General features: G+C 36.5%; 1 protein-coding gene across 1 annotated transcript; it reads right to left on the bottom strand.

The window, feature by feature from the left end:
* Positions 1-214: 214 nt before the first annotated feature.
* On the bottom strand, positions 215-20,986 carry LOC150083098 (transcription factor MafK-like). The gene is made up of 3 exons (XM_090377036.1): positions 20,860-20,986; positions 11,166-11,213; positions 215-820 (listed from the first exon to the last, which is right to left on the bottom strand). Exons 1-3 carry the CDS (start codon positions 20,914-20,916, stop codon positions 425-427), a joined length of 501 nt encoding a protein of 166 aa, XP_090233162.1. The 5' UTR covers positions 20,917-20,986; the 3' UTR covers positions 215-424.
* Positions 20,987-27,660: the final 6,674 nt, after the last annotated feature.

Raw genomic sequence — 27,660 nt, 5'->3', positions numbered from 1 at the left:
TAAAAATGGTATTTACTACAGATAAATTATATAATTTTCAAAGTATGGATCTAGTGAGCATGGCAACAATCACTTTTAGATATATGATCAATTCAGAGAACTGTTTTTTATTAGCATATATTTTAATTTATATTGAATTAACTAAATATAAGTTAATTTCCTGTTTATATGGGAGATTAAAAAATTAGTAAGCATGCATACTAAATAAACTATGGTTCATTTTTAAGATAATGTTAAGAAGGCAAAGTCAAAAGATTGCACTGAGAGCGAGATAGAGAGAGAGAGCCTGTTTAATTAATGAATTTGTGCTCATTAGAAGATATCTGCTTTAATATCATGCCTTTAACACTGTAGGCACAAACAACTGACTGTTAACCTGAACCTAAAAATTAGAAATTTAGTTTCATTCAGGCATTATATCAAACTATGCATCTAATCCAGTAATTAACTCTTGAGGTAATGCAATATTTCTCTGTTGGGCATACTGCTTTAAAGCTTCATATTTTTCTCTAATACTATTAATTTCATCATGTATTTTTTGATTTTCTTCTCTGATTCTGCTAATTTCTGCCAAAACCATTACACGATCTTGCTCTAGATCATCTTTTTGTTCCAGACGTTTATTGCGACAACTGGCAGCATAACCACGATTCTTCAAAGTTCGGCGACGTTGCTTCATTCTCATGATATCAGCTCTAGATAGGCCTGAAGATTTCAAATGTCTATTGAGTTCTCGCACAGACAAGGTCACTAGTTCGATGTCACTAATAACTGGTCTTCCATTTGGATTAGTAATAGTGTCTGGAAAGTCATTCATGTCCTATTTGTATAAGTATAAAAACAAAATTAATAGTAATCATTGCCAAACAAATATAAATCTTAGAAATATCAACATTTCTATCCAAATATAATGAAGTGTATAAAATCAACAAACATATTTTGTGTGTCATAGAGTTTTGATAAATTAGTACTGGTAGTGGCAAATAATGCAACAAAGCAAGCTTTATACAGCGCGCGCGCACACACACACACACACACACACACACACACACACACACACACACACACACACACACACACACACACACACACACACACACACACACACAATTTCTTGAAACTACAAAACTTGATGGAAGTTTGAAAGATACTAACAGCATCGAGCTTAATCCACTCAAGTCTTAAAACACCTTAATCAGATCTCATAGGTGCCAGTCTCCAGACACTGCAATTTGCAGAACTAAAACCTCTAAATAAGAGCAGCTTTTTGTTCCACTTGCTAATCTCATTGCTTTTCTTCTGCACCCATTTCAACAGATCCACATCCTTCTCAAAAAGATGCTTGCACACTTGTATGATGTACCCAAGATGTATCCTAGCCTTTGCTATACAACAAAATAATCACCTCCTTATCTGGCATATTTTGTGCTTATCATTGAGTTGTTGAGACAGCCTGTCTGCAGTGCTCAGAAAACTTTGTCTTCCACTACCCTGAGTGTGAAATTACTGCTACCCATATATAGTACCTTAAATTTTATCATGCTCAGAAAATTTTGTCTTCCACTACCCTGAGTGTGAAATTACTGCTACCCATATATAGTACCTTAAATTTTATCAATGTTAAACTTCAATTACATCTCATTTTTTCTAGATTGTGTTGCAATAGCATACCTTAATTACTGTTATTAACCACCTTACCAACCTTTGTATCATCTGCAAAGACATTAAGCCTGTAATGCCTTCATAAATATAATCAGTAAATGCAGAAAACAAAGGACACAGTAGTGAACAGTGAAGGACTGCAACATTAGTTCAAGAACAGCAGTACGTGTTGATAACCAGTCTTTTACCACTCAACTATCTCTTTATCCACAGCAGCATCAAATACTTTTCTGAAATTTTAAGTATGTGATGTCAAAATTATTTTTTGCATCCAGTTCCTTTGTTACTGTGTCATATTAATCCAATCATATTGATCAGACACAAATGTCCCTTAACAATCTAGAGATGCTTTCATAATTAAAGCAGAATGTTTGCTTACCTCTTTTGCTGCCTCCTTTGATATAATTGGTTAGATCCCATCTGCCCCAGGTGTCTTTTTTACATTTTCTTCAAAAATTTCTCCTCCACTCACCTCTCAGTCATCACAAAATCATTTAGTGCCTGTTAGAATTTGATACAATTCTGGCATGGTCATCTCTTAAAAAAAAAAAAAAAAAAAAACCTGACATGCGAATGTAGATGCAAAATACCTATTCAGTTTGCCAGCAATCTGAGTAATCATCCCCAGTTAAACCATTCATATCTGATAAATGTGATTCTTTCCCTTCTTTCTAGTATTTACTTTTTTCTAGTATTAGCTTTTCTCTGCCACACTTCCATAATCTGCCTTAGCTTACTTAATCTTCTTTGGTGATTTGATTGTGGACCAGTTTATATTTACTGTGGCTTCTGTAGATGGTATAAAAAGCTTCTTAGATGATATAAAAAGCTTCTATGATTATTTCATTGACTATTTTCCATTTAGAATTTGCTGTTAGTAACATCAGTTGGTCCCACTGCATACTATTTAAACTCTCTGAGACTTCTCTAGTAGGGCACCTCCGTAGCCAGGTGGGAAGGAGCAGCAGTGCATAGCACACGCTTCTTGATTAGACTGGGGTTCAAGCCCATCACCACCAAATACGGAGGATGCAGAAAGGTCAGGGAATAACCACCACATATCCCAGAGCAATATGGCCTTAGTTGCTAATGCTCCTAAAAACCAAACAACAACAACTACTCTAGTCACTTTTACGAAAGCAGAACGCCCTCTTTTCGCTCATGTTACATCTTCAAGTAAATTCCACCTTGCTTTCCACACTGAAGCATGTTCCAATAGAAGCAGTGCAATAATGCTTATTCCTGTGACTGCTCATAATGCCTTCCCCCCTACAAGTAACCTCCAAGCTGGTAGTTTTCCAACCCACCTAACACTGTCTTGATAGCATCAGGAATATTCTTGTACCATTTCCGTTTTTAAGTGTATTCCATCCCTGTAAAAATAGTCTCTCCTATTAACAAGAAGAGACAACACAGAAAAATTCTATCCCACGAGCTTTCAATTTCTCCAGGACCAAATTCATTGACAAACTCATTTCATGTACAGTCAGTCCTTGTATAGCACAATAGTTGTGTTCCTAGAAACCCTCGTGCAATGCAAAATCGTGCAATATAAACAACAAGCCCTAAAATAGGGTTAGGTGCCGACCACCCAAGATTGAACACACTTTTGTAACCAAACATTACCAAACACAATAAATAATCGTAATAATAAAATACGTAAGTATTTTATTACGACTATTACGTAATAAAATATTGCTAATGCTTTTGTTTCTCTCGTAAGAAAACTTGTTTTTTGTTTGATTTTCTATCCAAACAGATGACAGCCATTCCATCTCTTCCAATTCTTTGTCTTAATCTAATGGATTTTAATTACACTTTAAGTTGTTCCTGCTATGAAAGTTGTTTTTATTTTCTCTGCGTTTTTCTAATTCTCAGCGTTGCCTCATTTAGGCCTGCAGAATGTGCAATATCACATGGTCTTTCATTTCACTCAAAGCGTTTCACAACTCAAAGCGTTTCATATTTTCTTCTATCAACAGAGGCAGACTGGCCATAAGCCTTACCAGGGAAACTCCGGTGGCCAGTGTGATTTTGGCCATAAACCATAGTATGGGGCCACTATAAAATTTCCCGGGTAAGAATTTTTGACCCAGTCCTCCAGGACACTTTCTTTTAAGTATTTTACTCATTTTTAGAGAATAAAGCACAATTACAAAACGAGAAGGCACGCTTGATACACATAAACAAAGCTGCACGCGTGTAGCAATGAATAAACAACACCGTAAAGGCAGAGATACACTATTAACACCTCACATTTTACTAAAGCACATTTCTAGGGGTTACTACCATAAAACAATAAAAACAATTTCCAGTTGCGTTTCTGGTAGTGGAATCTGTTATAAACTGGTAGTAAACTCGATCTAATTGCATTTGCAATTATACCGATAGCTGGAATTGTGTTGGCTTTTACGTTATTATGGTGGAATGTGTTTCCCCTTCACTGATATAAGAAACATAAATACATTTTCAAAATCTTCTCTTCATTCCTATCGTGTTGCGTTCGGTTGGGATGATTTTGCATTCAACTGCCATTTCTTGTAAACACAAAGGTGAATCGTGCATAAGCAAATTCGGTTCGTGTTATATAAGATATCGTTCCCCTATTTATAAATAGTGTATGATCAGATTCGTGTACTGTAAACACGTTATACGAGGAAAATTTTATATAGATCCCATCTGCCCCAGGTGTCTTTTTTACATTTTCTTCAAAAATTTCTCCTCCACTCACCTCTCAGTTATAAAAAATCATTTAGTGCCTGTTAGAATTTGATACAATTCTGTTCTGGCATGGTCATCTCTTAAAAAAAAAAAAAAAAAAAAAAACCTGACATGCGAATGTAGATGCAAAATACCTATTCAGTTTGCCAGCAATCTGAGTAATCATCCCCAGTTAAACTATTCTTAAATTTAATCCTAATTTGTGACTTTTTCTCAACATTAATCTGTACATAAGTACATCCTCAGACCTCCTAATATCATTTAATATAATAATATGGAAGCAGTTTTCTTTCGACAGTCAGTGGTGAACAATAGGCTTAACCGATCGGGCTGAAAGTGGTCTCAAATTGAAGCTATTTCTTCCTAGGTGTGCACAAAGTTGTTAAAATTTAAAAATTCCCAAGAGTTTTATTTTATGGAACGGGCCAGTTTTGTAGTACAAACGAGATTAGTTCAACATTCACTTCATAGATGGAGCCACACGAAGATGTTAACTGTTAAACAGTTGTATAAGTTGATAAAGCATTTTTTTTTTTCGGATTAACAATTTGCACTTTAGTACAATCATGTCCTTTGTTCCGAAAAAAAAAAATTAATAAATAATAATGACAAAACTCTGCTACAGATTGAGATTTTTGCAAATGGTACAGCTAGTTGTAGCTATTGTGTACGATAGGCCTAAGCGATTTGGTCTCAAATTGAAGATATTTTTTCCTACCTGTGCAGAAACATGGATAATATATAAAAATTCCGAAATAGTTTTATTTTACAAAACAGGCCAATTTTTTTCTACTACTGCTGCCTATCTTAAAAGAAAGAATAGTTTTATTTTACAGAAATGAGAAAGGATTCGACACATACTGGCTTACCTGCTCACTATCAAACACGGTCTTGAGAAAAACTCTGCTACCAATTGTGAAATTTTTGCAAGGGGTGCTGCTAGCTGCTAGCCGAGCATTCTGGTCTTTTGCCAAAGCTATTGGCCGCAACTTTTGCCCATCTCTGCTCCCACCTCTGTCAAAACCAGATGGTTCTGTTGTCACTTCAGCCAAGGATAAAGCTGACCTGCTAGCATCCCATTTTTCTTCCAACTCTTGTATTAATGATCTTGGTAAAACATCTCCCACCATTCCCAACATGCTCCATTCAATGCCTCCTGTGGTCTTCCATCAAAAGGATGTCAGAAGGATTCTGATGAATCTTGATTCTAAGAAAGCTCCAGGTCCTAATGGTATTTCTCCACTTGTTTTCAAAACCTGTGCTCCTGAACTTCTGTTCTTTGCCGCCTTTTTTCACTTTTTATTCCAAAGGTGTTTTTTCTTCTGCTTGGAAATTTGCTCATATCTAGACAGTTCCTAAAAAAAAGGTAACAAATACTTCCCATCCAATTATTGACCCATTGCAATTACTTCTTTCTTTCTACTCTTTCTAAAGTAATGGAGAAATCAATTAACCACCAACTCTTAAACTACCTAGAAACATTCCGTCTGATCAACGATCGCCAGTATGGATTCAGTCAGTGTCGATCCACTGGTGATATTTTGGCTTATGTTATCCATTTATGGAAAAGTTCGGTGAAACACAAGCAGTTGTTCTTGACATCTCAAAGGCTTTCGATCATATTTGGCATAAAGGTCTTTTAAGCAAACTTCCATCTTATGGTTTGCCAACTGATTTTTGTAATTGGTTATCCAATTTTCTCTCTGATTGCTCACCGAAGGTGATGGTAGATGGCTCTGTCTTCTAACTTCTCCACTAATGCTGGTGTCCCCCAAGGTTCAGTTCTTTCCCCCCACTCTTTTCCTCTTGTATGTTAATGACCTTCTTCCATCGACTGGAAATCCTATCCATAGTTTTGCCAATGATAGTACATTGCATTCCACTTTTGATTTTGAGAAACCTTGCCCTGCTCAAACTGCTTAAACTTCTCGAATATCTGCTACCAATTCCTTAAATGCCAATCTCCAGGTAATTCACCAGTGGTGCAAAGACAACTTAGTTGATTTCAATCCTAAAACTCAGTCTTGTCTTAAATCTCGCAAAAAGGATTCTTCTGCTCCTATGCTTATCTTTGGTGACACTCCAGTTTCTAGGCAAAATGATATACAGTGCATTCCGGTTAATTGGGGCACCGGTTAATCGGGGCAGCCGCTTATTTGGGGGCAAATTATGAAGAACAGAAACAAAACAAATATTTAGCCTGAATTTGTTCCGCTTATTTGGGCCAACTCGCCGCTTAATTGGGGCAATGAAAGTCTTGATTGAACAATAAACTATATTTAGATGGCACGCACAAACATCTAAATATAGTTTATTGAACAATAAACTAATTTAGATGGTTCGTAACAAAGATCATGCAGGCAGCAGCAGCCGAATCAGTTATTGCGAAGTCGTGATGTACAGTGGTTGTTTTATGTTTGTTCTGTGCCGTGGTAATCGGATTCTGAAGAAATTTTGCTTGCAGTTGTTTACGATCACACTAGGTACATACGTATACATCTTGTGGGTTAGAATAGATTAAAAACTGTACCAAACAGTGCACTGATTTTGGTTCCCCCTCCCCCTTTTTTTCAGTACATTTAAGACCCCTGTCAAGATGCCACATAAAGATTTGTCTCTTTCAGAAAAAATCTCTATTCTTGACAAGATAAAGTCAACCTCCTAACATCAGTCATCGTCAGCTAGCGGAGATAAAGGTGCCAAAATAGTCAATTCCATGACTGCTACAGCAACAAGAAAAACTTAGAGAAGAGTGGACATTGCGCGTGGATTTAAAGAAAACATCTCATAAGCAAAAGAGGGAAGGCAAAGATCCAGACGTCGAAGATGCTTTGAATCAATGGTTTTCCACTGTATCTAAACGAGGAGTGTGTGTGTAAGTGGCCCTATGCTAAAAACCAAGTCAGAAGAGTTGGCCAAAAAGCTAGGTCACGTAAATTTCAACGCGATGGATGGTTGGTTGTCTCGATAGAAGTATAGACATGATATTAGTTACAAAAAAGCACATGGCGAGAAGGACAGTGCTGAGCAATGGAAATCTGAAAAACTGCCAGAGTTGCTTAAAAAATTTAGTGGGGATGACATTTACAACGCCGATGAAACAGGTCTGTATTATCGTGCTACGCCGGATGGTTCCCTCAGCTATCAATACATAACACTGTCCGGTTCAAAGAAAGCAATGGATCGTGTAACAGTGCTGTGCTGCTCAAACATGTCAGGAAATGATAAACTCAAACTTTTGGTTATTGGTAAAAGTGCCAAACCTCCTTGTTTCAAGGGGCTTACAATAGGAAGTTTGCCAGTTTCGTATTATGCCAATAAGAAGGCATGGATGACCACATATTTTTACGCAATGGCTAATGAACTGGGACGCGGAACTGCAATGGAAGTCCAGAAAAATTCTGTTGACATTGGACAACTGCAGCGCACACTAATGTAGCTGGTTTAAAAAATACTGAACTGGAATTTTTACCCCCTAACACCACATCACTGATACAGCCTATGGATGAGGGAATTATAAAAAATTTGAAGACCTATTATCGCGGAAAGCTGGTTAATCACATCCTTGAAGCAATTGAGGAAAATCTGCTGACATCATCTTCGAAATCAATAGAGATTAGTGCAAAAGTTTCAATGTTAAAAGCTGTACAACTTATCGCCGATAGCTGGCGAGGAATAAGCAGCAAAACAATTTGCTAAATGTGGTTTCATGACTAATTGTGATTCAGCCATGATAAGCTGTACAGAAAATGAAATGGCTTTGGAACTGTAACAGGTCCAAAATTGTGAAGAATTTTTAACGATTGATGATAACCTGCAATGCCACGATGAAGATTATGAGGAAACGATTATTGAACAAATTCCGGCAAAACACTGAGACACCAAAAGACCAAGAAAATGGTCACGATGATATACCTAAGCGAGTGACTAACCAGGATGCCAGGAAATGTATCACTGAATTGAGATGTTATTTCATGCAGGAAGACAATGAAGCCAGTCCTTTATCAGCATTAGATACCTGCGCCGACTTTGTTCAATTGCAGTCCATAAAGAGAACACGTCAGGGTACACTTCATAATTTTTTTCAAAGTAAAAACCCTTAAGTAATGTGTAACCTTTGCTTGACACGGACATTATTCTGTACCGTATCTTCATTTTACATATGTACATACGTACATTTTGTTTGCACCAGTATAACTTAAATACAGTATGCTTTCTTTAAATACCACATTCCCTTTATTTTATTCATACCTTTTTGTCTCTGTTTAGAATGTGCTTTTCGGCTCATTAAAATTTTGCTTAATTGGGGCAGCCACTTAATTTGGCCAAAGTGATCTGTCCTGATGTGTCCCAATTAACCGGAATCGACTGTATCTCTTTTGGGGATTACCCTGACTTCAATCTCTCTTGGCACAAGCACATTACAAATATTGCTTCCTCTGCATCTAAAAAATTTGGTTTTCTTTTTTGCTCTCATCATTACTTTTCTTCCATACTGACCCATGTGGAGATTAAAGGCCATGTGGGCCATTTTATATATATATATATATATATATCAAGAATTCAAAGGGAAAATGCTATAAATTAATTTAAGTACGTATTGCAGCCAATTTTTTAAAGGCACCAAGAATTTCATAGCAATATTTCCTCTAGCTGTAAACCAAGAAGTCCTATCACTTTCAGTTCACTACAAATATTCCACAAGTATTTATCGTAGTCACTGCTTTTTAAAAGCACTTTCCTGTTTCATATGAAGAACATGTGCTACTGGGATATATGACTAACTGTTTCCTTCATGTAGAAGTACTACCTTCAAACTTTGCTTTCATGAGTATATGGCATTAATCTAGTTTGTGTTATAGTGGTTAAAAACGTTCACAACTTCATTAATATTATAACAACATAATAAATCTCTACTTGCTGAGAAAAATCTTGCTTGTAGAAAAAAATCAAAAACTTTGACATTTACAAAACTATGCCAACTGTTTCTAGAAGGTTCTAGAGTGCAATCTGCAACATAATGGCTCAGCTAGATTACTTAAATTCAGCTCTCTAATAACAAGACCACTTAATTCTGATTCTGTAATCAAGTGAAGTTTTTTTTATGTAAATTGGTGAAACTCTGGTTCCATAAATTGAGATTATGTAGTCAGTTCACTGTTCAAGGTCATATGATTCTTTTTATTCCTTCAAAGTCATCCCTATCACATGACTGATATGTATAGGTAATTTTCATGAGGCACTGGTAAAATGATTGCATATACACTAATTACAGTGGTTGCCACTTTTGCTCTTGCTAAATGACTTGCTTTTTTGTGTAAAATTAATGGATTTCAGCGCATTTGAAATTTATGGTAAAGTTATTATTCTGGTCCTGGCCACCATGCTCCTTCACTCCTGTGTCATTAATCCCTTCAAATATTTGTGGGATGCAGTGGAAGTACCATGTAGAAGTACTACCTTCAAACTTTGCTTTCATGAGTATATGGCATTAATCTAGTTTGTGTTATAGTGGTTAAAACTTTCACAACTTCATTAATATTATTACAACATAACAAATCTCTGTTTGTTTAAAACATAAATACACATTGTCTCCCTGCAGGCATTTGAATACTTATAACACAAAAATGTGGGAGGGGGGGACAACACTTAAAAAAAAAAGACACAAATTATTGAACATGTTCAATCTTTCAAGTTTAATTATCAATCTATCTTCATTCACAAAATCTCAAATGATATCACTGGAATGACGTGAATAGGGAGGGAATAAAGTGGAAAATAGTTTTTTGTTAATTTTTTCCTTCCTGATTAACCTATATCAGGTTGAATGATGCAAACTCCTTTTGTTCCAAAAGTTTCATTAATATATTTAAAACTGGGCCCTTAAGAACTATTCAGTGCAACCTGGAGTATATGAATTATGAATGGATCCGGATAAAAATAGATTTTCAGGAAAAAAATATTATTCTTGAAAGAATTGAGGAAAAAAAAAAAAAAACAAACACTGATAAGTAGTTTAATTTTTTGCTGCAGGGTCATATATAATGAAATTATGTTTATTGTATGAAGCCTCAATCCAATAAATACATAGGGAAAAAAAAATGCTGTTTATTGTAATCAGTGCTTTCGTTTATGTTATCGCTCTTTTGCCTTATTCTGGTTTATGCAGTGGAAGTGGTTAAGTGACATCCTCATTTGTCCTTGAATTTTGACACGTATAACTAGTCACTGATTTTGTTTCATACAATTACTGGCTGCTGGTGTTACTCTGTGAAAGAAAGTACCGCATCTTACTCCTACCAATCTGACTGTTTTATAGTAGAGCACTAACCGTTTTTTTCTTCTTATTTTTAATATTTTCATTATTTGTTTTTAATGGTTTGTATGGATTTCCAGAAACATTGACAGTTTCATTTTTACTGATGACTTTCTCAAAGAAATAATGGACAGTCAAATTAAAGTATTTTATATTGCTTGATTTTAACATTCTATTTCTGTCCACGTACAACTTTATATATACATATTTTTGCTCTATATCAATAAATAATGCTGAACAGCTGCATTCTTGTTACATCAGTTACAGTTATCTTTAGCTGAGTCGAAAATAGCAATAAGCAGTACGCGTGCACGCACACACACACACACACACAATGATAGTTTATAACAGAGCTTGTTATTACATTAATATAATCATTATATTAATAATGTTAAAAAAGTAGTGCAGTCACTTTAGTTTTGACATTATTTTACATGTATATTATCAACAAAGCAATTTTAGGTACCTGTAATGGTAAGAAGTCATCATCGTCATCACTGAACTCTGCTTTACGCTGAAAGGAAAATGCATAAAAATGATATCCTACATAATCATTTTATTTTCACTTATAATATACAGGGTGTTTCAGTTAAACGTTTCAGAACTTCTAAGAGGGGTAGGGTACATCCTGACAACTCGAAATCATATAGCAATGTGGGATCGGAAATGCTTTCCTGAAGCGGTGTTGTACACAGAAGCACCATAAAGAAAAGAGACCGTAAGTGAGAAATCGTTTAATAATACATGAAAAGAAGCAAAAGGTACTTGATCTTTCTGCAGCAAGTATTGCCACAACTTTTGAGAGATGAACAGATTTCTGCATCGACGCAACAGACAATGTGGTTCCAACACGATGGAGCCCCTGCCCATTATAGCGGAGATGTTCGTAACTACCTGGATGTCACATTTGGTCAACAGTGGATCGGACGTGGTGGTCCCGTGCGTTGGCCTGCTCGGTCACCCGACCTATCATGTCTTGATTTTTATTTCTGGGGTCATATGAAATCGCTAGTTTATGACACCCCTGTTGACAATGCTGAGGAGCTGGTTGCAAGAATCGCAGTAGCTGCCAAAGAAATTCGAAATTCGCCTGGAGTATTCCAGAATGTTCGGATGTCCATGCGTCGGAGATGTGAGGCGTGCATTGTAGCCCGTGGAAGAAACTTCGAACACTTACTTTAATCCATGTACCTTTTTGCTTCTTTTCATGTATTATTAAAACGATTTCTCACTTACGGTCTCTTTTCTTTATGGTGCTTCTGTGTACAACACCGCTTCAGGAAAGCATTTCCGACCCCACATTGCTATATGATTTCGAGTTGTCAGGATGTACCCTACCCCTCTTAGAAGTTCTGAAACGTTTAACTGAAACACCCTGTGTGTATATATATATATATATATATATAGTTTAGATTATAAAATTTTTCATATTAAAATTAAAAGTACAATTTCAGTAATTTGGGTTATTAGGTTTTACTGTGGACAATATTTGATTTGCATGTGAAATGGCCTTCATGGAAAGTGTGCCTCATTGATTATTGTTACTGTGCAACAGTGGATTTAACCATTGCAAGGTCATAATTGTGCAAGCTGTTTTTTTGCCTCTTATGTTATTTGCATTGATGCAATTATCTATATCAGGGGTAGGCAACCTCCGGCCTGTAGTCGTTTTCAAAATATATATAATAAACTACCCGCTGAAGAATATATATCATGAAATTATTTTTATTGTAATTTTTATCAGATTTGCTGTTATTAAATTGTTTTTAACATTGATTGTGTGACATCTAATGAATGATTTGAATTTGTGCCATATATCACGATTCAAGTAAGCAGCAATGTTGCCAAATGTAAGCAAGCATGCACTTGCTTATATTTGGCAACGCTGGTAAGCAGGCATAGACTATAGACTTGTACGAAGTCAGTGGTGGTTCCCAGACTCTTGGCTCTGCAGAATGTGATGCAGTGCAAGCAGTGGCGGATTCAGGGCAGGAGCACTGGGCACGTGTTCCCCTTGTCATTTTTCGGAAAATATACTCCAATCTAAATTTCCTTTAGCTACAAAAAAAAAAAAAAATTTTTTTTTTTCATTATTAACATAAATTTTATCTATTTTTGCACTGTCTCTCAGCTATTTTCGGCTGACTACAGTTGGCAACACTGATGCTAATTTGATTGCCATTCTAGTGCACAAAATGGTGCCCCTCCTATCATTTTTTTCTGTATTTGCCACTGAGTACAAGTGTATTGTGATTTTCAAAGGCAAATATAAGTGAACAATCAATACATAAAAGTAAATAATTTGAAGAGGATTTACCATTTTATTTTTATGAAGGTATTTATTGCAACCTATCGCAATGTATAATTGAAAATCAAAGATTATTAAGGTTTCATAAAATCTTTGAAATTATAATAATTCGATTTAATTTTTTTATAATTGTATTTTTTAATTTTATCTTGAATTTGTACTTTGTTTTTCTTATTAATACAATTAACTATATATACAAGTATGTATAAATATTACAATGAATAACATAAAACTGTTTGACAGTTTTTCATTATACATCATTTTAATAATCTTAAAAATAATCCTACAAATCGTGGAAAGCTAAAAATAAATTTGGCCCGCTATTATCTCACAGACATTTTATTTGGCCCACCATTTAAAAAGGTTGCCCAACCCTGATCTATATAATTCTTAATGATGTGAATCAAATATGAATTGGTGAAATCAGTATTTGTAAGTAGTGGTTAAGTTAATTATTATTTACATGTTAAACAAGGAAGTGCTTGTGACTTGTTCTTAAAAATGGTTTTATATATATTCAAAATAAACATTTATTCACACTCTGGGGCACCCACTTGAATCAGGGTCATTGACATACACCTTTTCATCAAACGATAAAACTGGCAATGTCTTTCTGATGATTTGAAGAACTTTACAGCTCCTTACTGGCATACACAGCAGTGTTAAGGCTACCTTGCTTAATCTAAGGTATCAAACTCAGTCAATCAATGCAGAGCTTAAATCCAAATATTGTTTTTGAATTTAACATGATGTAAATCTGAATCTAAACTGCTCGTGCAAATAGCAATCTCAATGCATTCGGGATATGCATTGAGATTATAGCTGTTATATAGTAATTAATAACTCGCTATTGTCAGGTGATGTGGCCATCTCATGATGACAACATCCCTGTGAGCCACTAGAAATGTGGTTCTAGTGGCTCCCAGGGTTGTTCTCAATGCTCTTTAAATATTTATTGACAAATGGTTATTTCATGTGGTTTTGGAAAATTAATAATTGGCATCAGTTGACACTGTACATAACAGAGAAATGTACAACTATTTTTTTATGAAACCCCCAAACACAAAAGGCATTAGAAACTACAGTAATTGATACTGTGTGTGTGGGTTGAAGGTTGAGAAGATGAAAGAAGATACTTGTTGACATCATATTTGAATTTCTGTAGATTGGAATTTTCAAAAAATACATGCAAAAAGAGATTATTCCAGAAAATGAAAGTTGAAGGAATAAATCAGTAAGAAAAGTTGGTTTTGTGAGTTTGAAGTCAGATGTTTGATGCTGACTAGTGGCACATGTTAGAAGTGGAAGACAGTGGGAATTATAGAAGCACAATTCAGAACAGCGCCCATGGAAGTATCTATAGAAAAGGCATGTAGCAGAAACAGAACGTCTCTGAGACAGAGTGGAGAGATTTTGTAAGAGATCAGTCATTAATTAATCTAACTGCCCTCTTTTGAATGGAGTTAGAAGGCTAAAAGAGGTTAGAGAAGCCTCATAATGCCAAATTGATAGACAAGGCTAAGAATGGCCTGGAGGGGAGAGGGGCTTCCACTGGAAATTCTCTTTTCCACAGCGCCTTCATAGCAAGGTGGGCAGGAGGAGCAGTGCGCAGCACACGCTTCTTGATTAGACCAGGGTTTAAACCGATGACCACCAAATATGGAGGATGCGGAAAGGTCAGGGAATGACCACCGCATATCCCCGGAGTGAATATGGCCTTAGTTGCTAATGCTCCTAAAAACCAAATAACATCTTTTCCACTGGAAAAGAGAATCTCCAAGCTGTGGTCTGATGTACCTTGACAACCATTCATATTAACTATAGACTTTGAAGGGTTGTTGGTGGAGAAAAGATCAAGTATTGGACATGTGGTTTAAGACTATCATGTATTCTAGCAAATAAATTAATAACTTGTGTAAAGTCATTAGTAATTGCAAAAGCCTCAGCATCTCTATCAACTGGATCCATGAAACCAGAAAACTAAAGATGACTGGAGTTGTGAACATTAACAATATCAAGAAATATTACTTCACTATTATAAAAGTTAGATTAGAGAAAAGTAATTTATAAGAAAGGAAGGAAGTCAAAAATCCTGAGTGATTTGTATAGTTGGGCAGATTTCACATTAGGAAATCTTTTGATAAGAGATATCAGAAGGAACACACACATACATTAAAAAAAAAATTCAAGGCCTTAAGTATGCATATGTTAGCATCCAAGATTACTGCTATCATTTTTGGTACATGTGAACTGAAAGAATACAGTGGATAGCGGAATTTAAGTTTCGTCCCCTGACAATATAGCCAGCAAATTTATATTGCACCTTTTTGTTTTTAAAGAAAAAAAAAAACACCGTTGAAATAAGAGTAAAACATTAATACAAAACATGAGCAAGCTCTGGAGCATATGTTTAGAAAATGCCATCAGGACCTCAAAGCTTCTAATTCATTAGATGTGGTACAAAGACATTAGAAAAACTGAACAATTTTTCTAATGTTCAGCATAAGTTAAACATAAGAGTGTCAGATATGCATACTAGTAAGGCGCCTCCGTAGCCAGATGGGAAGGAGCAGCAGTGCATAGCACACGCTTCTTGATTAGACTGGGGTTTGAGCCGGTCACCACCAAATACGGAGGATGTGGAAAGGTCAGGAATGACCACCGCATATTCACGGAGCAATATGACCTTAGTTGCTAATGCTCCTAAAAAACCAAATAACAAACAAACATAACAGCATACTAGTATTCCCCCCCCCCCACACAAAAAAGCTATACCTTTTGTATATTTCTGTGTAACACGTTTTGTATAATTCAATTTGAGATTAACAAAAAGTAATAACCACTCTCTGAAGGTTTTTACAGTTAAAAAAAAAAAAATTCACTTTGCTGATTAAAAACACATTACTTGCTATAAATATACAAAATATAAATATAATTGTTCTATATTGAATTTAATACAATATTTAAAAAATTTTGCCAAGCCACATATTTTAATTTTCTTAGCTCTAGAACAGTACTATTTAGCCTTCCCCCTCAGTGAGACTGTAAACTGAAACCCACAAACAGAATGATCCCCCTTCAACCTTTAAATTACAATAATCAAATCTTAAAAAGTTAGACACATGTAGCTTCATACATTTCATTAGTACAAACTCAGTGTTGTAATTAATACAATTAGTCAATCAGTACAAACTCAATGTTGTAATGGAAGTAACAGTGATGTGGTACACACCCCCAAAGGGGCAACCACTTGCAGGTAAATTGTAATGTTTTGTGTGCGACTGTATCAATTGCTGCAGCAATCCTTCTCTTCAAGTTGTTCACACCAGTCGAGTTTTAGACGCAACTGCTTATGCAAACCAACTTCTATATTGGACTGATAAGTTGATTTTTCTGGCCTGTGGATGAAGTTTCTCACTTCCACAAAGGTTTCCTCATTTATAGTAAGCCAGTTGTTTTTTTTACTGTGGTGCACAGAACATCAGATCTGGTAGCTATCAGTGCATTAAACCCCATAACACAACTTTTAAATTTGCTATCTTATTTTTTTAAAAGAGTTTTTAAATATTGTCTTCCATGACAGCATACTGAATTTGTCACTTTTTTTCTCCATTGGAAAGATCAAGGTTCAAATCCTATCAGATGAACTTAAAAATTTCTGTAATAGGACTGTACAATTAACCTATGTCAGACTGATGGAGAGAAATAGGCAATAAAGTACTGTGTTTAATATATGTGGCACTAAGACTCCATTGACCTTTTTTAGTGTTGAATAGAAACTCTGCTGTCCCAGTGTAACTTCTCATGTGTCTGCTGCAGAAGCAGAAAGGGAAATCTGAAAGAACAGATGTGATTATATACTTCAATTAATGTTTTCTTAAAGTTTAAGTATTTTATTATGTTTAAAATTATCAGAAAGTTTTTTAGTTTCTTCTTTTGACAGTACTAAATTTAACTGTTGTTGTGTTATATAATTTTTATGAAAAATAATTCCTTTATACCTCAGAACTGGAAGCTCTTGTTGAAATTCATACCATAGTGAATGCAAGTGAAGAGAAGCATTTTTTCTGATGCATCAGCATCATATGGATATTTGGTATGCAGAGAATTGTACAAATGGGTGATGTAGAATAGTAGCATTTTAAGCAGTATGTATTAGTGATGTTCAGTTGTGCAGCTGCATGTTAGAGAGTCTGATAGAAAAACCAAGTAGATGCAACTTTGCTTGATAAGCATAACAGTTAAAAACTGAAGACCAATCAGATTAACATACTATATACAGTTTATACTGCAACCCAGCAATCACAGTCTAAGGCCATGATTAATAGCAGTATAAACTGTATATAGCTCATTTTTTTTTTCTTAATGAAAAATTCTTAAAATAAGTTATGATAAATTAAATTTCTTAAAAACATGAAGTGGCTGACTGGTTGTTTAAGAGGAGAAAATTTTGTGCTTATAATTTTTCTACAAACAGTGTTTTGATTAGTTAATGCTAAAATAATAAAATAACTAAAATAATCCTCATGAAATATCTTGGACTGAATATTTGCAAAACCACATCTTTTGACCATTAATTAAACTTGCGACATATGGAAGAACTATTTTTTTTTTAAAATCGTATTGTGGCAAATAATGATGCAAGAAAGCAAGCTTATAGAGCAGTGTTTCTCAAAGGGTGTGCCGCGAAATCTTAAAAAAAAACCTAGCGTCGTTTTTATTTTAACATCATTGTCCGAATATTTTATTTTGGTTGTAAGAATTGTTTGCCTAACACAGATATAATATAAGTATAAATAAAAAAAATTGTTAATATTATTTTTCGTTCTATTTATTTAATTTAGAAATTTCTTCTTCTATGACTACGTAGGTGTGCCGCGAAATTTTTCTTCTTTGGAAAATGTGCCACGAGAGTAAAAAGATTGAGAAACACTGTTATAGAGCATCAGCTAAAAAAATAAATAAAATAAAATAAAACCTTAAAACTCCAAGAATTTGTCTATTCTTCCTTGAATAAGTTGTGTTCCTTGAAAATATAGTGTCAGAATTAAGAATAAAATTTTTAAATTCCCAATTTAAATTATTTTCTAGTGTTTTATCCCCAAAAACTAACTGGTGTACTTTTTCCCCAATGCCCTGCTACAATGGTTCTAGTAATGCCTGCTTGGAGGGTTAAATCATATTATAAAACTGAATGGGAAAAAGATTAATAGTTTAGTGTTTATAATTTTGTTAATAACGTTCCCCACAGGAGGATTAATAAAAGTTTGCTTTGTTGAAAGTAACGTGTGTAAAAAAAAAAAAAAATAAAAAAATCCAAAATTTGAATTTTTTATTAAAATAATAAAACAATTACATTTAAAAATAGGCATTTCAATCCAGAACCCATTTGTATACTCTAAGCAGAATCAAAAAACGTTTTTTTAAAAAAATGTGAAAAATTTAGATACTTCAGTGTACAGGGTAGCTACAATGTCTTTCTACTCTCTGTAGAAATGGTTACCAAAATGCAGTGCTTTGTCACATAATTATAAGTGACACAAGGCTTTGTTTAATAGATTAATTAATTAATCCCATGACAGAATAACTGCGCACCATGTTTGCTTGAAATTTTCCAGTATATTTGTGGGATAATATAATAAAGCAAGTCTCACTGCTTGTTTAAGTTCATCTGTGGTTTCAGAGTGCTGCTACTGTAGAATAAGCTCCTTTATGGAGCTTCAAAGGGAACCATCACATAATGACAGGTATGAGCTTCATAGTGGAACAGGTAGCATAGATGAGTGGTCTCCAAACTTTTTTGCTCGCACACCCTTATTTTACTTAAAAGGACTAGCGTGCATCCCGGAATAAAAAAATTAAATATATAAGTTTAATATATTTTTTTATTTATAAATCATTTAAATGGAAGGCATTACATCTAAAATCACATTTATAAAATAATTTGTTTGATTGTTTTCTTGATCTACATTTGTTCAGTAAGTTAAACAAGGATGGAAGATATACTCAGAGCCCAAAGTGAGCACATGGCTGCTTTGTTTTGGACATGGGCAAAACCGACGGCATGATCAAACAAAGCCGCATATTGAATTATTAAAAAAACATTTATTTATAATTTTTATTTTCAATTACATTTCGAAAAACTAAAGTTTTCGTAATTAATTAATATTGATTTATTGCATATTATCGTGGACACCCCATGGATCATCTCGTGCACCCAACTTTGGAGACCACTGGCCATAGATGACCATTCCTGTACTCCAGGAAAACCTCACTAAGGTTCATTAGTTAGATAATGTTGGCATTTTTGTTAGAGAACTATTGTCCTCCTATAGAGGACATTATAAAATTATAGAGGCAGCACTATAAAAGTTGTCAACAACTGGCACACTAGGGAAACCATGCATTTGGCAATCCCCAAAACCAAAGGGGAGACATTAGCTGAGATTTTGGCAAACTAGGAAATATTTTGCTGAATGACAGTCATTGTGTTGAGTTATTGTAATCAGAATTGCAATGTGGATAACTCTGACCTCATGTTGCAAACTTGTAACCAGTTTCCTTATATAATGCCTAAAAATAGTCCTCACTGCCTAGTTCAGCTATATGGATGGGCCACCTCTGCATGAACCAGTTCTGCTGCATGCTCAGATGTGTACTATTTAACTGTAGTATCAAAGAAACAGGTCCCAAGATGTTACCATCCATTCACAAAGAATTTCTTCCCACTGCATTGCAGAATTCTGATTCCAATCTGTTTTGTAAGGACTTTTTGCCCAAATCATTAATAGATAACAGCTTGACCTTTTAGTGTTTTCCCTGTATGCAGATGTTTTGGACCTGTCAGACTGATAACCTGCTGTTCCATCATTCTAAAAGAAGTAACAAGACATTGTGGCTACTGTGGATATGTTTTTCATAAATCACAAATTTGGTGTACAGTAGGGACAAAAATATATTACCTCAATTCTCAAATTGTAATAGGAACAAGCAATTTAACTTGTTCATATACTGTGTACTGAGCAAATTTGTATTCTTCATTGGCATAAGTCCTTTCTTTTGATCCTAGCAGAAGATCAAAAGAAAGGATCGAAAGAACAAATATTTTATATTGGCATATCGTATACAATTTTCCAGGGGTTAGTGAAACAACCCAGGTTCTGTTGCAGTGTTTAGATTATTTCTTGATGATTAAGTGAATTTACAAGTTTCTTTAAACATCAGTACATGTTACATTCAATTATGTCATGTTTTAAATGAAAAAGTGACCTCAAATTATTTCGAGCACTAATTCGTTTGAAAAATTTTCTCGCTCGCTTCCTTTGCAAATTGTCAGGATTTCCCCGAAACTTATAACTGCTTCCCTGTTCTAGCGATCAATTTTATTATGAATCCAGAGCCAAAATGTGTAAAGTAATGAAAGGAAATCCCATTTCTATGCATCTGGTTATGTTATCATTCACGCATTCGAAGGTACAACACAAGTCGGAGATTTGCGAAATGGTAAACTAAAGTTTTCTGTATATCACGTGACTCTGCTGTCACTTGTTCATACATCGAGCAGTTTATATAGCAAAAACAGTGCCCGATATCAGCAGTGGTTTGTAAGGTATAGCATATATGCGCAGAGGGGATTTTGCAGTAGCTTAGTCGCGATACCCATACATCTAAAAACGAGAATGTGCTGTAAACAATATTAATAAATTTCGCGTCATTCACTGTTTGCGAAATATCATTTAGGAAAACATATGTAGAGCATCACGTTAGGAATATCTGTCGTGCAAGTTAGAGGTAGCCGAATTCATAGAATAATTTTGCTACTTTAAGCCGCGATATATTCAAGCATTCTTACCTTCATCGGCATATTCGTATCTTTATTGTCCAGTTTCCACTTTTCCTCCTTTTTCATGGTTAATACTCAAAGAACCAATTCATTAAAAACCTAAATTCGATGAATCACGATAGCTATCACTCTTCCCAACTTTTAAAAGACTGTCGTAACACGCCCTCTATTTCAAGAAGTTTTTGAATATTCAGTACTGTACTTTATCCTGACTCCAAACCGATTTTCCGTTCTGTATAAACGTGGATCACTGATTAGTTTTATTCTCGAAATGTATTAGCAAAAATGTAACTAATTGCAGTCCGGTTCCCATTAGGAAAACGTCAAGTAAATATTATAACTATATAATATCGGTGTAAATACACCATAGTTTACCCATAACTACATAAGTAGTGTAACGTTTCATTTTATCTCATATTGTGGCTACCTTCACAACAAGATACCAAGTATTGCACTACTTCGAATAAATAGCGCTACTCTAGTAGAGGAGACTACTGTTATTTATTCTCAGTGGGCACTACCCCCACCCAGACGCGTTCCGAAGCTTGTTGGCTCACTCATCGGTGGGTGGGCAGGTACCCTGATAATGCAGCCATGCCATCATGGTTGCGAAGTTAATTCCACGTTACATTACTTATGCAGTTAAACTTCTGGGTAAACTATGGTATTTTTACACCGATATTATATAGTTAATTTGGCAATTTGGAATCTCCTCTCTTTGATCTTCTTTGGCTTAAAATCTCTCTACCTCATTGTGTCAAATTCATCTGTTGTCTCTACCGTTCTTCCAACTCCACTAATCACGTGGAGCTCTTTGACTTCCTCTCTTTGCAACTTTACTTTCTCCAGTCCAACTTTCCTAACAGTGAGGTAATTTTCCTTGGTGATTTTAATGTTCACAACTCCAGCTGGCTTCCGTTTTCTAGTCACACCGACCCAGCAGGTCGAGATGCTGAGGCTTTTGCAATTACTAATGACCTAGCACAGATTGTTCATTTACCTACAAGAATACCGGACAATCCTAATCATACAGCCAATACGCTTGATCTTTTTCTTACAAACAACCCTTCTAAGTACATGGTCGAAGTGAGAGGTCCTTTAGGCACTTCAGATCACAACTTGGTGATTGTCTCTTCTCCAATCGAACCTTTATCTCATGGCTATTCCCAACCTCGTGTTGTTTGGCATTACAAGAATGCAAAATGGGATGACCTTGGAGACTTCTTTTCCTTGTTCGGATTACTGTTTCAAAACTTCTGATGTCAACGTTTGCTCAGATCGTGTCAGTGAAATTATTCTTGCAGGAATGGAATCCTTTATCCCACACTCCACTTTAAAATCTCGTCCTTTATCTAAACCTTGGTTTTCCAATAAATGTGCTAAGGCTGTTCAAGAGAAGGTTGCATATCGTAATTGGCTTGTTTCTAATTCTTCAGTTTAATTTTCTGCCTACACCAAAGCTCGCAAAAATTGTAAAGCAGTTATTAATCATTCCAAACTAGAGTTTGAACAGGCTAAGAGTAGAAAACTTGCTTCTTGCCCTAATGGTAGCTGAGCATTCTGGTCTCTTGCCAAAGCTATTGGCCGCAACTTTTGCCCATCTCTGTCCAAACCAGATGGTTCTGTTGTTACTTCAGCCAAGGATAAAGCTGACCTGCTAGCATCCCATTTTTATTCCTGCTCATATATTAATGATCTTCGTAAAACACCTCCCACCATTCCCAACACGCTCCATTCAATGCCTCCTGTGGTCTTCCGTCAAAAGGATATCAGAAGGATTTTGATGAATCTTGATGCTAAGAAAGCTCCAGGTCCTGATGGTATTTCTCCACTTGTTCTCAAAACCTGTGCTCCTGAACTTACTCCTATTCTTTGCCGCCTTTTTTCACTTTCTTATTCCAAAGGTGTGTTTTCTTCTGCGTGGAAATATGCTCATATCCAGCCAGTTCCTAAAAAGGGTGACAAATCCCTCCCATACAATTATCTTCTGATTGCAATTACTTCTACTCTTTCTAAAGTAATTGATAAATCAATTAACCGCCAACTCTTTAAACTGCCTAGAAATCTTCCGTCTGATCAACAATCGCCAGTATGGATTCCGTCAGTGTCGATCCTCTGGTGATATTCTGGCTTATGTTACCCATTTATGGACTAATTCAATGGAAAGGTTCGGTGAAACACAAGTAGTCGCTCATGACATCTCAAAGGCTTTTGATCGTGTTTGGCATAAAGGTCTTCTAAACAAACTTCGATCTTATGGTTTGCCAACTGTTTTTAGTAACTGGTTATCCAGTTTTCTCTCTGATCGCTCACTGAGAGTGATGGTAGATGGCTCTCTGTCTTCTAACTTCTCCACTAATGCTGGTGTACCCCAAGGTTCAGTTCTTTCCCCCACTCTTTTCCTCTTGTATATTAATGACCTTTTTCCATTGACTGGAAATCATATCCATAGTTTTGCTGATGATAGCACATTGCATTCCACTTTCCATTTTGAGAAACCTTGTCCTGCTCAATCAGCTTCAACTTCTCGAAAATCTGCTACCAATTCCTTAAATGCCGATCTTCAGGTAATTTTCCAGTGGGGCAAAGACAACTTAGTTGATTTCAACCCTTCTAAAATTCAGGCTTGTTTTATATCTCGCAAAAAGGATTCTTCTGCTCCTATGCTTATCTTTAGTGACACTCCGATTTCTAGGTAAAATGATATATCGCTTTTGGGGATTACCCTGACTTCTAATCTCTCTTGGCACAAGCACATTACAAATATTGCTTCCTCTGCATCGAAAAAACTGGTTTTTCTCTTTCGCTCTCGGCGTTACTTTTCTTCCAAACAGCTGCTCACTCTGTATAAATCGCAAATCCGCCCTGCCATGGAATATTGTTCCCACATCTGGGGTGGTGCCCCCAAAACCTCTCTCAGGCTTCTTGATTCCATCAGAAGAAGGCAGTTAGCTTAATTAAAGATTCATCTCTAACAGAGTCTCTCCACTTGCTTTCTCATAGACGTACTGTTTCTGCTGCATGCCTCTTCTACAGGTACTTCCATGGGCACTGTTCTGAATTGGCTTCTATAATTCCCGCTCTCTCTTTCAAAACAGTCCGAACACGTGCCGCCACCAGCCAACATCCATTTACTGTCCAACTTCAAACCCACAGAACCAACTTTTCATCTTCCTCATTTATTCATTCAACTGCCGTTTTTTGGAACACCCTTCCTTCATACGTATTTCCTGGAAATTACAATCTACAGAATCTACCTCTACCGTTAGTAACTTTCCCGCCATTGTGATACCGTACTAGATAGCGTTAGTTGAACTTCGTTAGAAGATAAATTGTACGTTTAAATAAATACATATAACGACTTAGATTACCAACGTAATATAATTAATAACATAACATAATAAATTAATAGAATCATGACTCAGACCAGAGCAGCAAAGCAAAAGGCTCAAGCTAATGGAAGTGCTGTGGCTCAGAGCAGAACTGAGGGGGGCAGTTGTCCTCTGACTCACAGCCTTATAAAATGCACTGTTTGCTTGATGTTTGCAGAGCAATCGGGTACGGGACATGATACTGCCAAGGGGGATGTGTTTGTGTGTGTGCGCGATGCAAGGAGTGTATCGATATCAGGCAACAACTCGGCGTTCTTATGGGCCTATATGAGAGCTTGAAGGACAGGGTGGATGCCCTGGAAGAAACTAAATTGAGGGGCCCATCAAGCTCTCAGCTGCCCACATCAACGCCAGAGCTTGCACTTGGGCATCGCGTGACACAGAGACAACCCCCAAGGCAGAATGCGCTGGTCCCGAAGGAACTAGTAGTTGTTGGTGACTCTATTGTCAGGGAAACGGGGAACATGCTTTGTAAAAAAGATAGGTGGAACAGGACCAGGGTATGTCTGCCAGGGGCAAAGGTTGATGACGTTGTAGATTTTTATCATCTTTTAAGGGCACAAAAGGTGATATAGTTGTACATGTTGGCACTAATAATATTAAGAGTAGGAGACCGGCAGAATTACTTAACAAGTACAGGTCACTGTTGAACAAAAGTCGAGAATTAGGGTTTAATTTGAAAGTGTCTGCAATTCTGCCCAGACACGATAGGAGGGAGTATATGATGAGAGCCTTGTCGATCAATTCGGCCGTGGAAAGATTGTGCAAGGCTCAAGGGGTAGAATTTTTTTCAGCCTGGACTGTACTTGTTAACAGGAGAGATTGCTTCTACAGGGATGGGATACACTTAAATAGAAAGGGTGCAAGAATATTTGCTGATGCTATCGAGGCAGTGTTAGGTGGGTCGGAAAACTGCTAGATTGGGGGGAGACAAAGACCAATAGATTGACAGTAGCCACTGGCAGAGGTGAAAGAGATTCTTGCACTGCTTCTATTAGAATGAGCAGAAGCCTGAAAAACAAGATGCATGGTATTTCAGAGCCTACTGCAAGCCATTGCGGTACAAGTAAACACATGGGTTGTGTTAGGGTAGCTAAGAATAGAAACAGGTGCATGTATACCTGCGTGTACACCAATGCTAGGAGTTTGGTAAATAAATTTGATGAATTTGAGGTATTGCTCAAAACATCAAAGGCAGATATTGTTGGGATATCAGAGACGTGGTGTCACAGAGATATAAGGGATGCGGAACTGCAATTTGGGGAGTACAACGTCTACAGAAAGGATAGACAGGATAGGAAGGGGGGAGGTGTTATGCTATTAGTTAAGAAACACATAAAAACCAAGGAAGTGAAGCCAGTCGACATCGCTGGACAGTGCAGTGTGGAGTCAGTTTGGTGTGACATAAACATTGGGAGATCAAAATTGAGAGTAGGAGTGTGCTATAGGTCTGATGAGTATAATAAGGAACTGTACAGGGAAATAGAGTGGGCCAGTAAATCAGAGTGTCCTATAATGGGAGATTTTAATTTCCCAGATATTGATTGGAATTTGGGGGCTGGTTACTCACACACTAGCAGGGCTTTTGTGGATTTATTGGATGATTGTTTTCTACATCAGCATGTTCGGGAGGCAACTAGAGGGAGTAATACTCTTGATTTGATTATCAGCAGTGATTCTTCATGCATTAAGAATCTGCAGATAAATGAACCACTAGGTGGCAGTGATCACAGTGTGCTGAAGTGGGATTTACTCAAAGAGGTAACTACCATTAGGGGTAAAGGGAAGGGTTATTGCTTCCGTAAAGGCGACTACGATGGACTGAGACAGTATTTAAATTCTATACAGTGGGACCAACTGATGATGTTACCAACAGCAAATTCAAAATGGGAAGCATTCAAAGAACTTATCTTGGAAGCTACTAGGCTTTACATACCAACTAAGAAATATTGTTCAAGGTTTAGGCCAAAATGGATGTCAGATGAACTAATGAGGCATATGACAGAGAAGAAAAATGCATGGGATACATACAAATTAATACGTGACACAGAAGCCTATGATAGATACAAGTTGATCTGTAACCAAGTTACAAAGGAGGTTAGGCAGGCGAAGGCAGATTACGAGAAATCCTTGGCAAGGGATGCAAAGAAAAACAGCAAACAGTTCTTTACTTATGTAAACTCTAGAAGGAAAGGGATGAATCAGATTGGTCCACTTGATATTGATGGGCCAAGTGTTGATGATCCTGCTCAGGTAGGGTAGCTAACAAACTAAATGAATATTTTGCATCCACATTCACACATGAGGAGTTATTCAGCGAGGGGAATGCCAGAGGTGTATTCAACTCTAGCAGTAAGCTACAGAATCTTGAAATAACTGAGAGTAAAGTGGAGGAGAAACTGTTGAAGATAAACACAAGAAAGGCACCCGGGGTGGATGGGATCTATCCAGTTATATTAAAGGAGGCAGCAAAGGAAGTAAGCAAACCCTTAGCCATAATTATGAGAGCCTCCTTGGACTCAGGGGAGGTACCCATAGACTGGAAATGTGCAAATGTGACCCCAATTCACAAAGGAGGATCAAAGGCTGACACAAGTAATTATAGACCTGTGAGCTTAACTTCTGTTCCAGGAAAATTAATGGAGGCACTGGTTAAAGAAGCACTGCAGGATCATTTAGACAAGACTTCAGTTATAGCTCAGACACAGCATGGTTTTGTTAAGGGGAAGTCTTGCCTGACCAACTTGATTGGATACTATGATGCAGTTACAAAAGAACTGGATGCAGGGAATAACTTTGATATTATATACTTGAATTTTAGAAAGGCTTTTGATACTGTTGCACATGGAAGACTGCTACACAAATTGGAGCAGTGTGACATTGGAGGCAAATTGCTGCTATGGATAAAGGGGTGGTTGAGGGGGAGAAGACACAGTGGTAATCAATGGACACTGCTCATCGTGGACTGATGTTATTAGTGGAGTCCCTCAGGGCTCAGTGTTGGGTCCATTATTGTTTTCTATTTATAAATGATATTGATGATGGTATATCGGGCTTAATGTCCAAGTTTGCAGACGATACAAAGGTTGGCAGGGTTGTCAAGGACACTACTGACACTATGCTGCTGCAACAGGATCTGGAAAGGTTGAGTAGATGGGCTGAGAGGTGGCAAATGAAGTTTAACATTGACAAATGTAAAGTACTACACATGGGAAACAGCAACCCCAGAGCAACGTATCAACTCTGTGGTACAACACTGACAGTGGTAGAGAATGAAAGGGACTTGGGGGTGGTTGTGCAGGCAGATATGAAGTTCTCTGAGCAGTGCAGACGGGGTGCAAGAGTAGCTCAAGGAGTATTGTCAATGATATACAGGAATTTTTCCAGCAGGGATAAGGAGGTGATTATTCCATTGTAT

The sequence above is a fragment of the Mastigoproctus giganteus genome, chromosome 7 (assembly GCF_048544385.1).
Source record: "Mastigoproctus giganteus isolate SK-2022 chromosome 7, ASM4854438v1, whole genome shotgun sequence".
Lineage (NCBI taxonomy): Eukaryota > Metazoa > Arthropoda > Arachnida > Uropygi > Thelyphonidae > Mastigoproctus > Mastigoproctus giganteus.
Note: the sequence above shows the minus strand (reverse complement) of the source record. Positions and strands in the feature narration are given on the sequence as shown.

Excerpts from the sequence above, each read along its gene's own strand:
- LOC150083098 (XM_090377036.1), bottom strand. The coding sequence starts at position 20,916 with ATGAAAAAGGAGGAAAAGTGGAAACTGGACAATAAAGATACGAATATG. Across the intron at positions 11,214-20,859 it reads ATACGAATATGCCGATGAAG|CGTAAAGCAGAGTTCAGTGA; the intron begins GTAAGAATGCTT and ends TTTTCCTTTCAG. Across the intron at positions 821-11,165 it reads ATGACTTCTTACCATTACAG|GACATGAATGACTTTCCAGA; the intron begins GTACCTAAAATT and ends TTATACAAATAG.